Below are 15,127 nucleotides of genomic sequence, written 5' to 3' on the forward strand. Positions count from 1 at the left end.
ACAAAGCCCATCACTTCCCCGCGGGGGCGGGCAACGCCACCCTCGGGGCAGCGGAGCTGCCGCCGACCCCCGGGACTCCGGCCGCCCGGCCCTGCCCGGCTCGCCCGCCCGCGGGAGCCGTCGACCCCCGGCGGAGGCGGCCCCGAGGGCCGTCCCGCCGCGGCGGGTACCCCGCCAAGGTCACGGCCGCCCGGGCGGGCGCGGCGGCGGCGGCGGCGAAGGCCCGGCGGGCAGCAGGGAGGCGGAGGGGGCGTGGGCCGCCGGCGGGGCCGAGCGCCGGGCCGGGCCGGGGGCGGAGGGGTCGTCTGGCCGCCCCCGCCGCCTCGCCTTACCTTAGCCCCGTCGCCCCGCGGCCGCGCGGCGGGAAGGAGGATGCGGCGGCTGAGCGGCGGCAGGAGCAATTTGTACGCCGCCATCTTCGCGCTGCGCGGCTGTCGGGGAGGGCAGCGGAGGGGCGGCGGGCTGGGCCGAGGAGGCGGCGGCTGCTGTCCAACGCCGGGCGAAGGGAGCGGGAGCGGGCGGGAAGGCGGACGCGGCGGGCGGAGGGGAGGGTGGGGGGCTCGGCCCTGACGCCCGCTGACGTCGGCTGCGCCCGAGGCGGGGCCGGCGACGGCTGAGGGGAGCCGGCAGCCGCCGGGGCCGACGGCTGAGGGGAGCCGGCAGCCGCCGGGGCCCCGGCGGCTGCCGGCTCCCCTCAGCCGTCGGCCCCGGCTCCCCGGCCCTCCCCACGGTCGGCGGCGCGGGAGAGCTGTCCAGCCGCCCCGCGGCTGCCGAGCCCAGGGAGCCGGGGCCGGTCGCTGTCCCACGGGGAGCCGGCGGCAGGGCCAGGCCGGGGTGGGGGATGCCTCCGACCCAGCGGTTCTGTTCTCAAAAAAACCGCTCAGAGCCGCGGAAAACACGCGTGGACGGAGCCATCGATGTTAGAGGCGCTTCAGTGGTAAAGGGTGGGGTTTTCCCGTTCTCCTTCGGGTGCTCCGCTGCTTCCACAGATGGACGACTCCCATGCGCCATGGCAGATGACTCCCTGTGAAGTTAAGGTGGCTTAAATTTCTGTCCTGACGCTTTGTGGCCGAGGACTAACCTCACGAGAATTAAAGGACAGAGGCTGTGAACGGTTAAGTTTCCAGTGTGTACCCCTCAGGGGGAGGCCAGGCTCCAGTAAGCACATGGTCTCCACAGGGCGCTTGGATGCTATGTTTGGGTGGGAAAATGTTACTAGAATAGATGTAGACGTGCTAAAGCAGCCACGTGATGTGAACTGCTGGCATTTCTGCTGCTGCTGCCAGAAGGAAAATTCAAAGCATGCCTCTGCCATTATTTATGCTTTCTAAAAATACCCCAAATGATCAGTGCATGCCCTAACAATGCCCAACAGAACTGAGGGATTCACAGAAAAAATGTGAGAAGCTGTTTAGACGCAGGAAAAGAGAAATCCCCCTCACGCACATGACAGGAGGTCATACTTCTTGCAGGTCACGCTGCTCCTCGTCATGTTTCCAGGCTGTCTCCAATGCAGCTGCCAGCCTCACAGTACTTAGCAATTGTGGTATGAACACGCAGCAGGATCATTTACAAAGAGGAAGCCAAGGTTTTAAGAGCATGCTGCTGTTTTCCAAAGTGTTTGTGCACACCCAGTCCGTTTTATTCAGAGCACTGGCTGGTCCAGCCTTGCAGGTGCTGGTTCGTGGCCCCTGCCGTGCCACTCTCTTACACATTTCAAAAAGTAGTGGTACCTGTAGTTACAGTTCACATAGCAGACAAACCTTGCAGACGCCAGTCAAGTGTGGTGGAGGCACCTTTGCTGTCCATAATGGTTTGGGTTGGGTTTTTTTCCTAGATATTCACAGTATTTAGCTACCCAGTTAAGTATGGGGCAGTCCCAAGTGTAAAAAGCTGCAAATTACAGGGGCTTAGTGAACTGGAAAACAAAATGACAGCACAGCTTGTATTCTTCCAAGGCTAAGCATCAGCAGAAAAGTTTTACAGGACTGGATTTCTGAACCTCAGTTCTACCTAAATTTCATATAGACATGTAAATTCCTTAAGTCACATTTCCTTTCATGAAAAAATTACCCTAGGCATTGAAAAACTTATCTAAAAGTTGTTTATTCTCTTCAGTTCAATAAAAAACTTCCTTTAAACCAACAGTGTGCATTTGCAAACTTGTTGAAGTGTTCACTCTTAAGTAGCTGTTACATAGCCAGCTAGCATATATTTTGCATGGGGGTTGGGATTCCAACAGCATTCCTCCTTGCAGGCTGGAGGAAGGGGGCTAAATGCATGCAGTAGGTACAGTGCATGAGTATTAATACCTCCTTGGAACATCTATTATGGAAAGCCGGTAATTCTACTTACATAAAGTACAGTTTGTGAACTAGGAAATTGGGGGCATATAACTTTTCAGGTGCTATGGTTTATCTAAAACCAAAATTATTTTTAAAAAAATGTGTAAATTCCACATGCTTTGGACTGCAAGTCTCTTATTTTGGCTTAGAAAATCTCCAAATATAACTGAATGAGTAGATAAAAGAATTTGTTCTGGAGTAGTTTATAAAGGATAGTAGATTATCTACTTTTTCTTAATTTTTAAGATGTCTTAAAGCTCTTCACACAACAAGGACTACAGCTAAGAAGTCAACATGAAGCAAGTCTCTAAAGTGATCAGGAATATTTTTCATATGATTTTTCTTCACTGAAGTAAATCCAGTAAGAGTGGTAGCATACAAGTCAAACACTTTTCAAGTTCAACAGCAATTACAAATGAGTAGTGGGAGAGTATTGAGCCCTTGGTGCCAAAAAGAAGTTAGCAGGTAAGCATTCTGGAGCTACCACAGGTTAATCATTATATACACCGAATAACATCAGCTTACTTATACTCCTACAAAGCATAAGAAGATGTCAAAGTCAGCACTCTGATACAGTGAAATAGCATTTCCCAAAGAAGCCACCAAAGAGTTAGCAGATAAGCAGGCTATTTTTGTATGTTTGATTTACCTGTATGGGGGGAAGAACCAGAACTCTGAGATGAACAGCTTTGTTTCTAGACAAATTTCTTAAAATTTGTTTATACTTGACCTGGATTTTAGCTAATTAAAATTCAGCAATTTACCTTCTTTCAGATCCTTTGGAATTTGGCAAGAAAATTCAGTTTTTGAGGCATGAAAATCACATATGCAGCCACACAGAAGGGAAAGCTCATTAAACTATGCAGCAGCTAGAACACATAGAGAACACCTAAACTTACCTCCAACATGTTAATAAGTCCCAGTTCTGAAACAAGAGGGTTGGTGTTTAAATACATTTCAGTATTACTCAAAATACTAAAGTATCTTTTATATTAATCATTTAACAGCACTTGAAACTCATCTTTGGATAAACTGGAATGAACCTGATTCCCTTGATATGGGATGGAAAGTCAAAGAAAATGAAAAGACTGTTTCATAGCATCTACATCTTCCTGCAAGAATGGAGTACTACAGGGAAAACAAATAAAGGTAGGATATAAAACTTATGATACAGACCTAAAAGCATTAGATAATTATAAATATATTCCAGCTGAGAACATAAAAATGAGCTCCTGTGCAATACATTCAACAATTTTAAGATCGACTCACAGCATTTACAGGAAATATATTTAACTAGGGGAAGACAGAAGGGCTGCCACCTGCATCACCAATGATTACACTAGTAAGCCATGTGAACTTAAATATTCAACTTATTAACAAAGTTCAGGTGAAAGGAAGGACATTACAAAGAAAAATGGATATTTACAGGTCTCGTGAAAACTATACATGTTAAAAATCAGCAGGGATTTGGCAAATGAAAGTTCATACATGATTAAACATAAATACAAAAGGCAAAATTAAATTGGAAAACAAACCAAAAAAAAAACCCAAAGCTGACTTCTAGACAGTTATGGAAATGTAAAGCAAATGAGAGATCCACAGAGCCAAGATTTTTGAAGGAAACAACCTGTGGAGCTGTTGAGGAATCCCTTTGCCAACTAACTATGGCAACATTTTCTCTTCACAGCCCTAAGCTTAAGATCAAAGGGGATACCAAAATGAGAAAGGATCCTGAAGCTACATAATAAGGAAGAATCAACAACCCTTTGACGAGAGCAGTTCCTTATCCCTGAAGGACCTCTTGAGCAGGCAATACAAAGTCAACAAATATTTTTGTTACAATGAATATCAGCGTAGAATACAGGAGCTCACCTAATTAAGAAAATAAAAAAAAAAAAATTGGATGAGGAGGTCCATATTGTGAAAAACAATCTGGGGGGATTTGTTTGTTTCATACTCGTCCAGTTTCCATCATAGCAGTCTTATATTTTAGGCAGGATGCCCTACTTTCATATAAAAGATACAGAAGTTTCCGTATCATCTCAGGCTATATCATTATTACAAGCTAAGATAAGCAACTATGCAGAGCTTCTTAGAAGCCACAGAACATTTTATACTTGGTCAAACAGCAAGTTACTCACTTATTAACCTCAACAGCACCAAGAAATAGCCACTGAAATATCAGCAGTTAAATCAACAGTTAAATAGTTACTTCAGTTTGGTAGTCTTAAAAATACAAAACTTCAAACTTTCTGACCACTGCAAATGCTGCACCTCAATTCAAAACCACAGTACTTACAAGTTGAAATTATACAGTACTTAAATGACATTTTTGTTTAACTAGAATACTCTGCATGATCCCTGGCACTTCTATTCATGTTCATGTATTGCATATTTAGTAACTGTCATGAACGCTGTCTAAATTAGTTAAGCGTAATAACCCTCACCAGTGACAGTCAGTGTGTCTACTAGTTCTGGAGAAAGGATAAGTGACTTATAATTCCTTTACAGCAGGAGTTAAGAAAACCCAAAATGCCTACTCAGCACATACTTGCAGACATCAGCTGCACGAGTTCCATATGTTTATGTATTGATATTTATAGAGGCTGGTTTAACTCTTTATTTAGAAAACCCTACTAATCTCTTAGTCCTCACTTTTGCCAGGAATTTTTTGCTGCAAGAATGCAACAGAACAGGAAAGTCTTTTTTTTCCCTACTCTGGCCAAGCTGAAACAATGAGGTTATTTTACGCTCCATACCGATACTGTTGTAAAAGAGTAAAGGTAAACATAAAAAAAGGGGCTACAGAAGCAATAAACTGTAAACAGAAATCCTGAGCAGCTGTCACACTGCAAGTCAGTTCATGTTTGGTAGCACTACTGTAACAGGCTTTTCCGGATTCTGCAATGCAACGTTACATTAATAAGCTGCACAGGGTACTTTCAAACAAACCTCAAAGCAACAGAATGTACTTTAAACTCAGAACCTAGGAGGACTTGTAAAACTACTGATGAAGAAATCTTTTTCCTTGTATTTGATACACAACTTCCAAAAACAGAGACAGAGCCTTAAGATGATAATGCAGAATTTGTTTGCAGATGTTGTATAGAATAAACAGATCACACACAGACACCCCCCGCAGCCTGTACCTCACTGCAGCTAGGGCTGTACAGCAAGACTACAGGACAGCCACCAGAGTTGGAAATGAAGAAAAGCAACACCTGCCTGGTCTTCAAGTTTCACCTGTAACTGGTTTCCTCCTTGAAACTTGGACTTTGCCATCCATTTGATGGGTGTGGAGCTTAACTGGCAACACCATTTCTCGGCTACAAGAGTCTAGCATGCGAATTCACGCATGCAATCCAAGCCCTTGTAATTATTTTATCATCCACTGACTAGGGAGCCAGTTCCCTGTGTGCACTGGCAAAACCAAGTGCCAACACATTCTCATCTGAATTGTTTTGTCTCATTCTTCTACTCCATCCAGCTGCTGGACAAACAGCTGTCTGGAGTTCAGAATGGCTTTCGCCCTGCAGTGGGCAGCTCATCAATGGCTTGGTTAATATTCTCGATGGTCCAAACCTTACACATCTAATAGGAAAAGCAGACAGTCATTTCTTGTGACATTTCATCTCTCAGTTGCAATCAAACGAACAAAAGAATTAGTAAGGAAGGTAACTTAACTTTCACACAGTATGTATTGCAAAATCTGAAACTTTTGTTGTTAAATTTTTTATAAGGTGATTTAAAATTAACCCCTACCATTCACTCATCCATCTTTTTAAAAGGCCTCTTAGAATCAGTCCTAGAATATTGGGTTTTCCTTCAGCTCTCCCCTGGTTTTGGTAAAGTATATCTGTCTGATTTTAAACGTGGTTCTACAAATACCCACTCAAAAGGAGCCTGGAGGCCTGCTAAGCCTAAGCAGCAGGTTCCCTGCCTTTACAAACACACCGCTGCTTGTTGCAAAGCTCTCAGGCCTCTTGCTCTCAGTTTTACCAGCTCCAAACATCTCATCAAAGATCCGGATGGTTTGTTTCAGGGACCGGTTTGGAGCCATACCCTAACAGTTCACCAAAGACTTCCGCACTCTGCTTTTGGGGTTTTGCAGAGTTTCAGGAAACACAACCATTTCAGATTGACATCAGTACCACGAAACACTCCCGTTGAAAGCTGGACCATATGGAGCGCACTGGTGACCCCCTGTGGCATCCTTCTGAACTCTCAAACAGAGAGGGCTTCAAGGTGTTTGACGTTGTCTTTCTGTCCTCGCTTAAGACTAGCAGGCCCCAACGAGATGCTACTTCTGTAGCAAGTTTGGTATAGAGATCTTTAAGTACCAACCGTAACCAGAAAGACTGGGTTGAAACTAATTACTATGGGAGTGGCAAAAAGGGTCTCAGATTCCCACATAATTTTAAAGCACCTTTAGAATGCTTAATTCACCTGACGTTAGATTATTTATCCAAGTGATAAACATGATGCTTTTATGGTTGTAATGCATTTAAATTGTTAATAAATTCAAGCAAGCAATTCCAGAGTTTCACTCAGCTTGCAAGTTATCCACAACAGGAATCAGAAAATTTGTCAACAACCTTGGATTTCCCAATTACCTCACAGGGTAAACTTTGATTACCATTATCATGGTTTGCCCCTTCAGCAGTTGTGCACCGTAATAGAGGAATTACCTGTGACAAGAACAGTATGCTTATATTTATTTTCTTAATGCCTTTGAAAGATAGGGTATTTGGTTGAACATAGGTTCAAAAGGGTGCTCTGGGCAGTCACACACCCAGGTAGCAGGTTTCCAGCAAGCCAACCCGAACACCGCAGACACTTCACATCCTACTCCACACTTAATGTATATGGAACACAGACTTGTTGCCCTGGCAAGGAGAGTACATGCATTTGCATGGGTGAACATTCAACTGTAGTACAGGAAAAGAGGTGGGGAGGCTTTTAACGCAGATGGGCTTCCCACTCATGTTCATCTGAAAGATACTGTTACATGAGTGTAACTTAAAAGGCAGCATCATAAAGAGTGGGAAGAAGGGGCAAGCAACCAGAGCAGCTGTTTAACCTAGCACTCTTCCGAGAGAAGCACTTGCGAAACTAAGGCATGACACCTCTGTCTTGAATTCTCAAATACACATTGCTTCTTTATCCATCCCATGACCCTTTCAGGAATGTTTTGGGGTTTTTTCCCTCAAGAGAAACCCCAGAAGAACTGGAAAAGCTTTAATGCTCAGTGGCACACAGATTAATACAATACTGCAACTAGTAGATTTAATTTTGCTATGATCCAAGGGACTTAGCTGTATAAAACCTCTTACAGTGGCACAAAACTTTACTAAAAGCCAGATGAAGGTTCTTTGAGGGTATGTTACACATTACAGTTTCAGAAGGTAGTTACAGTCTCAGTTTACAGCCATCCAGATCAGCTTGGTGATCCAACTGCAGACTAGGTCAGTGGAAAAAATGGGAAGCATTCAGTCAGATAAGGGAGCTGACCTTACGCACCAAACCATCATATGACTCTAGGATTAATACAATTAAAGATGGGAATATGCAGATAGGGACATGAGTCTGGTCAGTCGTTTGACCAAATGACATTACTGCTGCATTAGCTAGAAGTCGACTGTGAAGCAATAACCTAAATTACATACACAGTAATCTGTAACAGTGGGAGACTGGGGTGAAGCTTACTTCCTGTAAGCAAGCTCTTCCAGACCAACACGTACAGGAGCCCATAATGAGATGTGGCAGGCAGAAGCATTCTTCTGGATGAAGGCATCCACAGTACACACCTTTCTTTGATCATTAACCATATAATAGAAAAACACAGGTTTCCTTGCCTGTTGCAAGTAAACTGTTTCATTCCATTATAGAAGATTGTACACTTTATAGCTGCTTTTTAAAGAGAAACTACTTCAGCTCCCCGTCAAGCAGCAAGAGGCAGTTCCTATTTGTCAGTCTCTAACGCTCCCTTCTTTTAAGGAGGTCACTTTAGAAGAGAGAGGTTCCGGCATCAAAGTTCAGTGCATGCCACTTCTAATAACCCCAAATCAAACTGTATGTTCTGAACCTATTTAAATGCAAATCAGGTACCATGTTGTCCCCATTTCAGGTGACCACATTGTAAGAAAGCAGCTGGTTTATATTTTGTCAGGGCACCACCTGAACTATACACGGAGTAGAAAGCAGGTAGAACAAAGAACGTTCATGCAAGGTTAGGCAAACACAAATACGACACACCTACAATGTCTACTAATAGTTGGCACTCACGTACCTCTCCAGAATAAATATATTTCACATTTATTGACACAAAGGTAAAATTCCATTACAGATCATCCTTATGCCCCGATTTTACATTTGGCATCAACACTATGAATATCAAATGCTCTGACTTGGATATATTTCAGACTGAATACATAGCCTTATTTTAAGAGGACTGACTGAATTTGATACTTTCTTACTCAATGCCGTGACATTATCCACTATGCCACTGAATTCTGGAAATTATTTCATAGTGCGTAATCCCACAAACACAGAAGAAATCTTTGGTAACCATCTTCCACTTTCTTAGCATTATTCTGAATAAATTCCAGTTTTACACCCCTCCCCTAGTAATTGCAAAGCCACACAGTGAAAGAGAGAGAGAACATGCACCTCCTTTTGCGAATCCCAGAAACATTTGAAAGGTGATGCCATAATATTGACCATCTTTCTTACAGATATTATTAGATACAACAATCTCATGAAGCTCACATACAATAAATGAAGACCTTTGTTTAACAGTTTCTGTGCATAAATACAATTTTTTCTTTGCTTATTTTTAAGAGCAGAAATATTTGCTTCAAAGAATACAGTGATGAAAGACATGTGAAGGACCAAATATTCTTTAACACATTTTAATAAATTCAGTTCCTTTCAAGTACTTATATAAGCAACACTTCTTATAATCCTCAACTAACACTTTATGGTGCAAGTCTGACATCTATGACTAAGTGTCACAATCCAGTTGTTAGTGAGGCAGCTCTGACCAAGTGAGCCACGAAACAGACTGTGAAGCTGTTCACCTCTTTGCTCACTAAAGCTCATCAGCTGCTGCAAAATGAAACAAGATGGACCTGAAGCAGACTTCAAACTTATTTTGAGCAAACTTCTATCACTCAAATCCACAGGAGACAAGCATGACTAAATGTCATTAATACATATAAATAAGTCAAGAGAGCAAGTACCTTGGATTAATTTTTATAAAGTGCTCCTTAGTTATTTACCAGAGGTACACCGTAACAACAAAGCCTCATTTCTAAGACAGCTAAATCAGCATAATGCCCACCACATGCACACAAACTCGATCAAATCCTGAATTCACACTACACCAAATAAAATGGAATTTGTGCCTAATTTAGGTAGGTATGCCTTTGTACACTACCAAAGGTTGTAATTTTCTTAAATAAAAAAACAGCAAAGAAGATAAGTCATTTCTCATTTCTTTGCTAACAAAAATATACCATTACTACTTAACATTTTACAAATATATCCCTAATTTAAGTCATTTTCCAGTGATCAAATACATTTGTGAAATCTATTGTGCAGCATCTTTCCTATGGCAATTACATCTGTCTCAGTTATAATCACTGTATTAAATTCAGAGACAGCTGTCCGACACTTAAATTACCTATAAAAATTTATGAGGACCACATATTATTCATGCTTGCAAAATAAAGACATAAATTTATTCTTGAAATGGCAGTAGTTTAGTGTCATTCTAAGATGCCGTACCAAATACAGTATTATCATTTCTTCCAGGTTCTACAGGACTTGATGCATGCTGCTATAAACTCAAATTAACCAAGTACATCTGTATGAATATCCATGATGTCTCTCCTGTTCATTTCAAACACAGATTTTGACCAGAGACTCTAGAACTGTTGGAATCTGCTAGATAAGGGATAATGTCTGACTTTTTTTTAGGCTTGTTTGATCAGGTCTAATCTAGTTTTTCCATCTCTGTCTTTCCATTCAATTTTTCCATTACTCACTACTTCCGCCTCCACACATACCCCTTTTCTCTTTTCTTTTTTTCCTTCTTTTCCTGAACAATTTTTTTTAAACATTAAGAGTCAATTCATAACCAAAGCAAGCAGTAAATAATCCAGCAATCATCACCAGGCTTAGTACCTCTGGTCAGAGGACTAATTTGCTGAAAGGAAAGCCTCTTTCTTCCAGCTTTCTTTCTAAAGATCAAACCAGCACACCATCAGAAGGCTGAGGGGTGCCCTGATGGCCGCCTGCACCTTCCTCGCCGGTTGGGGGGGTGGCGGGCAGCGGAGGGGGAGGTGCTGATCTCCTCTCTCTGGTGACCAGCAACAGGACACGAGGACATGGAATGGAGCTGCCTCAGGGGCGGTTCAGGCTGGACATTAGGAAAAGGTTCTTCGCTGGGAGGGTGGTGGGTCCCTGGAACAGGCTCCCCAGGGAAGAGGTCACGGCACCAAGCCTGTCGGAGTTCAAGGAGCGCCTGGACAACGCTCTTAGTGATATGGTTTAGTGTTAGGTGGTCCTGCGAGGAGCAGGGAGCTGGGGTCGATCATCCTGATGGGTCCCTTCCAACTCGACATACTCTGCGATTCTATGAACATATACAGTTCACTTGAACCCAACAAAATTTCTCTCGAAGAGAAATTGTCTACTACTTTCTCCAAGAACTAGTATGAGTTCATTATCACCTCACTTAGGTGCCATAGTTCAAGAAAATTTGCACAACCTGCACAGCTTCAAAGTTCTTGAAGCTGCTAATAATGATGATAAAAGTGTATGACTGCTGTGCAAAGCAGCTTTCTCTAGACAATGCTATATTTTTAATTAGAGCTAAAAACATTTTCCTCATTTGGATAATACTAAATATACAGAGGAACAACACACTCATGCTTAAGTATTTTTTCTTTAACTTTCAGAAATAAAAGATGTCACAGAACTTCTAAAGCAAGGTAGATCATGTATAGCCAAGACATTAGTTGTTCTAATATGTTCAAAGTTTCAGGTATTCAGAGACATCAGGCTAGCCCAGTTTCACAGTTACATGTATCAGGACAGTTAGGAAGTGTTGATGGAATACCACAGGACAAAAATAATCCGAGAGTGTATAGTTACAACTAGTCTGTTCTCTAGCAGCATACATATTTACACACACAGAATGGCAGAAAGAGTATGTGGTTTGGAAGGAAAGAAGCAGCAGAATCTACTGTAGCAATCTGCAGAATCAACTTTACATGCACACCATATATACATATCTGCACATACACACAGAGCTATATTTATATTAACCCAAAGTAACAGGAGAACAGTTGTGGCAATGCCATAGTCTTGGCTCTGAGGGGCAAAATCATCACAGCTCTCCCTCTCCCATCAACCGCAACTGTTTACACACCACAACACTTTTCCTGTTGTGCGTCCGCTAATTCAGGAACAGAGCATGCCTGAACAGCCAACATCTTACACCTTCCCTTATTAGTAACAGTGGCCTTAAAAACAGGTGCTAGGCACTGAAAGATCACAAATCCCACATGAATCCCTTCACCTGAGATAGTTTTACCATACTGTAACTATTCCCTAAAGTAACTCTATGGAGTGAAACGTTTTTTTGCTTCAACATAATTCATGTTAAGTGTCACCCAGAAAGAGCATTTCTTCTTAAACATGGAAAATTTCAGAAAAATACTGGCTGCAACTTTATTTTTGTGTGAAGCTCTGAGAATTTGAATTTTAAGATTTCCGAGCCCTGAAAAGAACGGTGAGAGGCAGCAAACCCCAACCAGGCCATTGTCTTTCAAATATCTGGCAGGGATTTTATCTAAACAGGTTCTAAGGAAAAAGAAAATATATGGCAAACTGAGGTCACTGTTCCCTCAAATAATCAGGCACCTAGTCTTTCACTAGTTTTCAGACCAAAGCACTTTGCAAGGTGCGGGGAGAAGACTAGCACGGTAACTCCACAGAGTACAGAACGCAGCTTGGTGGTTTAGTGCTGGGGGGAACACAGCTTGAGGAAGGGATGGACGCGGGGCTGTTCAGAGCCCACTCCAGCCAGGAGCGGGGCAGAGCCCAGGGGAGGCGAGCGCTTGCCCACGGCAGTGAGGAGTCCGCACGCCAGCCGGCTCAGCCCAGCCGCTCTTCCAGGCTCTGCAGTCTCTCAGGTGTTCGCCCAGAAGTCCTGCCACCCCCGTTCCTTGCAAACCAGCTCCCAACAGGGAGAATGTAGGCTATCAGACAAGAAAAACGCTTGAAAGCCACGATGGCTTCTGCTCCCTCACACATTTCATGACAAAATCGGGGTGGTGGTGGGGTGGTGGTGTAAATAAATAAATAAACAAACATACCAACCCACCAAAAATCGAAGTGGACATCACATACACACACACACACACACGTGCACCACCCCCACCCCCACCCCCCCCTTTTAATAACATTTGTAGCAGCTTCGATTTTACCAGCTTGGTATTAACAGAAACACACCTCTTCCATTTCAGCCACTGATGAGAAAGGTCAAAACCAGATTTCAGTGTATATTTAAAGAATAAGTGGATAACAATTTAACAATTTCTGGAGAAAAAGTCATTGCATATACATCTAGCTTTCAAAACAGATACAGCTACGTAAGCTGCAGCAGCGCCTGGAGCACAGGAAGAAAAAGAGATACTACTTCCTTTATCAAATCAGTCAGCACACAACCACTTCGGGTTTTTGGTTTGGGTTTGTTTGTTTTTACAAGAGACATCTTGAGAGCTGGGTGAGATCTCCTTCACTATTAAGGGCTGACCCACCTACCCACTTGACTAGTTATGAAGAAAGCAACTAAGAAAGCAACACAAAATCATAGCTGGGTATTGAAACAGAGAAGCAAGGGCAGGACTAAATAAGCAGAGGATCTGGAGAAGGGAACCTATCAATGCACAGTCATTCTTCAGTCCCCAAACTGACAACATGAAAAGTGCTGTATTTCACGTAAAACATGAAGCATCATCTCCTCGACTCTCAGGTATGATATGGTTAACTACCATAATACTTTTCGTATTGTTAACACAGCTGTTCCTTAGATGGAAAATTGTATCTCGTTGTGGACTATGCAGGAATAAATGACAGAACATATCCAACCAAAGCATTAAGAGATTTCTTCTAGAAATCTAACCATTTCCGGAAGCAAACACAATCTTGCCTTTTAGGTTTTACTTTTTTGTTCTATTTGATCTGTTTGTGTCACGATCCAGACTGCACAGACTAGGGAGTTGTGTTTAATCTGAAATTCCCTCGGGCTAAATTAAGGTGAAACGACACCAAACGATCAGTTAAAGATTTTATTCATGGCAGAAGCAAACTGAACTTGGAAGGCGTTAACAGCAGGTGGTGGGGTTTCTCACAACAGGAATTGGCATGGAACAACCTCAGTGAACCGTGTAACCCAGGGTAACCATATACATCCATTCAGGGAGTAAGGAGATCCCCCCCGTTGAGTCCCGAGGTTCAGAGCAGACCCCCTTGCTTTCCAGACTCCTCCTCAGAGAAGGGCCCAGGGGTGGCTGGATCTGCTCTTAGTCTCAAACTTGGTCAACAGTTTATGTCTTGAAATGGATGAGGTGTAGGGGTTGTGGAAAAGGAAAGAGAGAAGAAGACAGAGAGAGAGAAAGGAAGAGAGAAAGATTTCACTGGTCCTGGGTCCAGCGTTGGTCCAGTCAGCCGAGGGGTCCAGTCCCGGTGGGCTTGTGCGCCCGGGGCTTCAGCGTGTGTCCTTTTATCATCCTTGCCGCTCCTTCAGGCGGGCACCAAAACCCATCGGGTTAATGAGCAGTTTGTGAGCCTTTGGGCTTGGGGGTCCTTTGTGGAGTAACTTCTCCTTCCCTGCAGACGTGGCCATTGTTTGATCTTTGTATCAGAAGAGCTCATCAGAACAGGGAGCTGCGCACCCTCCAGCACGCTCTCCCCCTCCTGTTGCTGACCTCTGAGCTGATGGGGTTTTCACCTGCCTCCTTGCTGTGCAGGGTTTGTCTTTACACAGAACTTGCCCCACCACAATGTTTGAGGCATTAACTCTTTCAGTCTCTCACAGTTTGGCAAGTCTTTTGTTACACAGGCAGCAGCAAAAAACATCTGTGTCTGTAGGCAGATGCTTTTCCCTACCTCAAGTACTGCAGTAAATGGCACTTTTTTCTGTTTGGGTTTTTTTTTTTAAAGTACTTCGGTGGGACACAGGCACTAACAGAATGAACACTGTATGACTTCAAAAGGGGAAAATGTCTTTAGTCAATTATTCTTTTAAAATATTCAAGCTAACAAAATCCAGAATATTGTGTAAGCTCATGATACATTACTCCAATGGACACTGGGGTATTACCTTTTTCCAGGCAGGTAAAGAGATGGAAAAAGCTAGAGAAGCAATATAGTGAAATGCAGAATTTTTATAACCCCACAACATAAAATATTTGATGATCTACTGTGGGGTAGTAGCAAGATTTTGTTAAAAATAAAAGGAAATCTTACTATTTTCCTCTTATAACATGGAAGCTATTTAGCACTTCTGAAGTTCATGAAGTGTGCTATCTAAAGTTGGACAAAAAAATTGGAGCAAAAGTCTCATTCCTCTAACCAAAGGTATGCGGTTTTAAGATGATTTAACTATACTTTCACAGTTGTACCTCTACATGTTAAGTAATCCAGTACTAAAATTGTCGTGGTTTAACCCCGGCCAGCAACTAGGCACCACGCAGCTGCTCGCTCACTCC

General features: G+C 43.2%; 1 protein-coding gene and 1 long non-coding RNA gene across 4 annotated transcripts in view; one reads left to right on the top strand and one right to left on the bottom strand.

Annotated features, from left to right (window-relative positions):
• The window catches only part of OXCT1 (3-oxoacid CoA-transferase 1), an 85,039-nt gene extending 84,487 nt beyond the window's left edge, over positions 1-552 (bottom strand). The window contains exon 1 of one of the 3 annotated variants that reach the window (XM_069776627.1): positions 333-549. In XM_069776627.1, the coding sequence (XP_069632728.1) occupies positions 333-416 (84 nt within the window). In that variant the 5' untranslated portion in view covers positions 417-549. Of the gene's footprint in view, positions 1-332 lie in introns of all 3 variants that reach the window. The other 2 variants (XM_069776628.1, XM_069776629.1) reach the window with 2 other exon arrangements.
• Positions 553-2,852: 2,300 nt separating this feature from the next.
• Positions 2,853-10,550, top strand: LOC138683784 (uncharacterized). The gene is made up of 2 exons (XR_011323222.1): positions 2,853-3,494; positions 10,161-10,550. It is a non-coding gene; the product is annotated as an uncharacterized lncRNA (long non-coding RNA).
• The last annotated feature ends 4,577 nt before the right edge of the window (positions 10,551-15,127 follow it).

This window comes from Haliaeetus albicilla, chromosome Z (genome assembly GCF_947461875.1).
Source record: "Haliaeetus albicilla chromosome Z, bHalAlb1.1, whole genome shotgun sequence".
In the NCBI taxonomy this organism is placed as follows: domain Eukaryota; kingdom Metazoa; phylum Chordata; class Aves; order Accipitriformes; family Accipitridae; genus Haliaeetus; species Haliaeetus albicilla.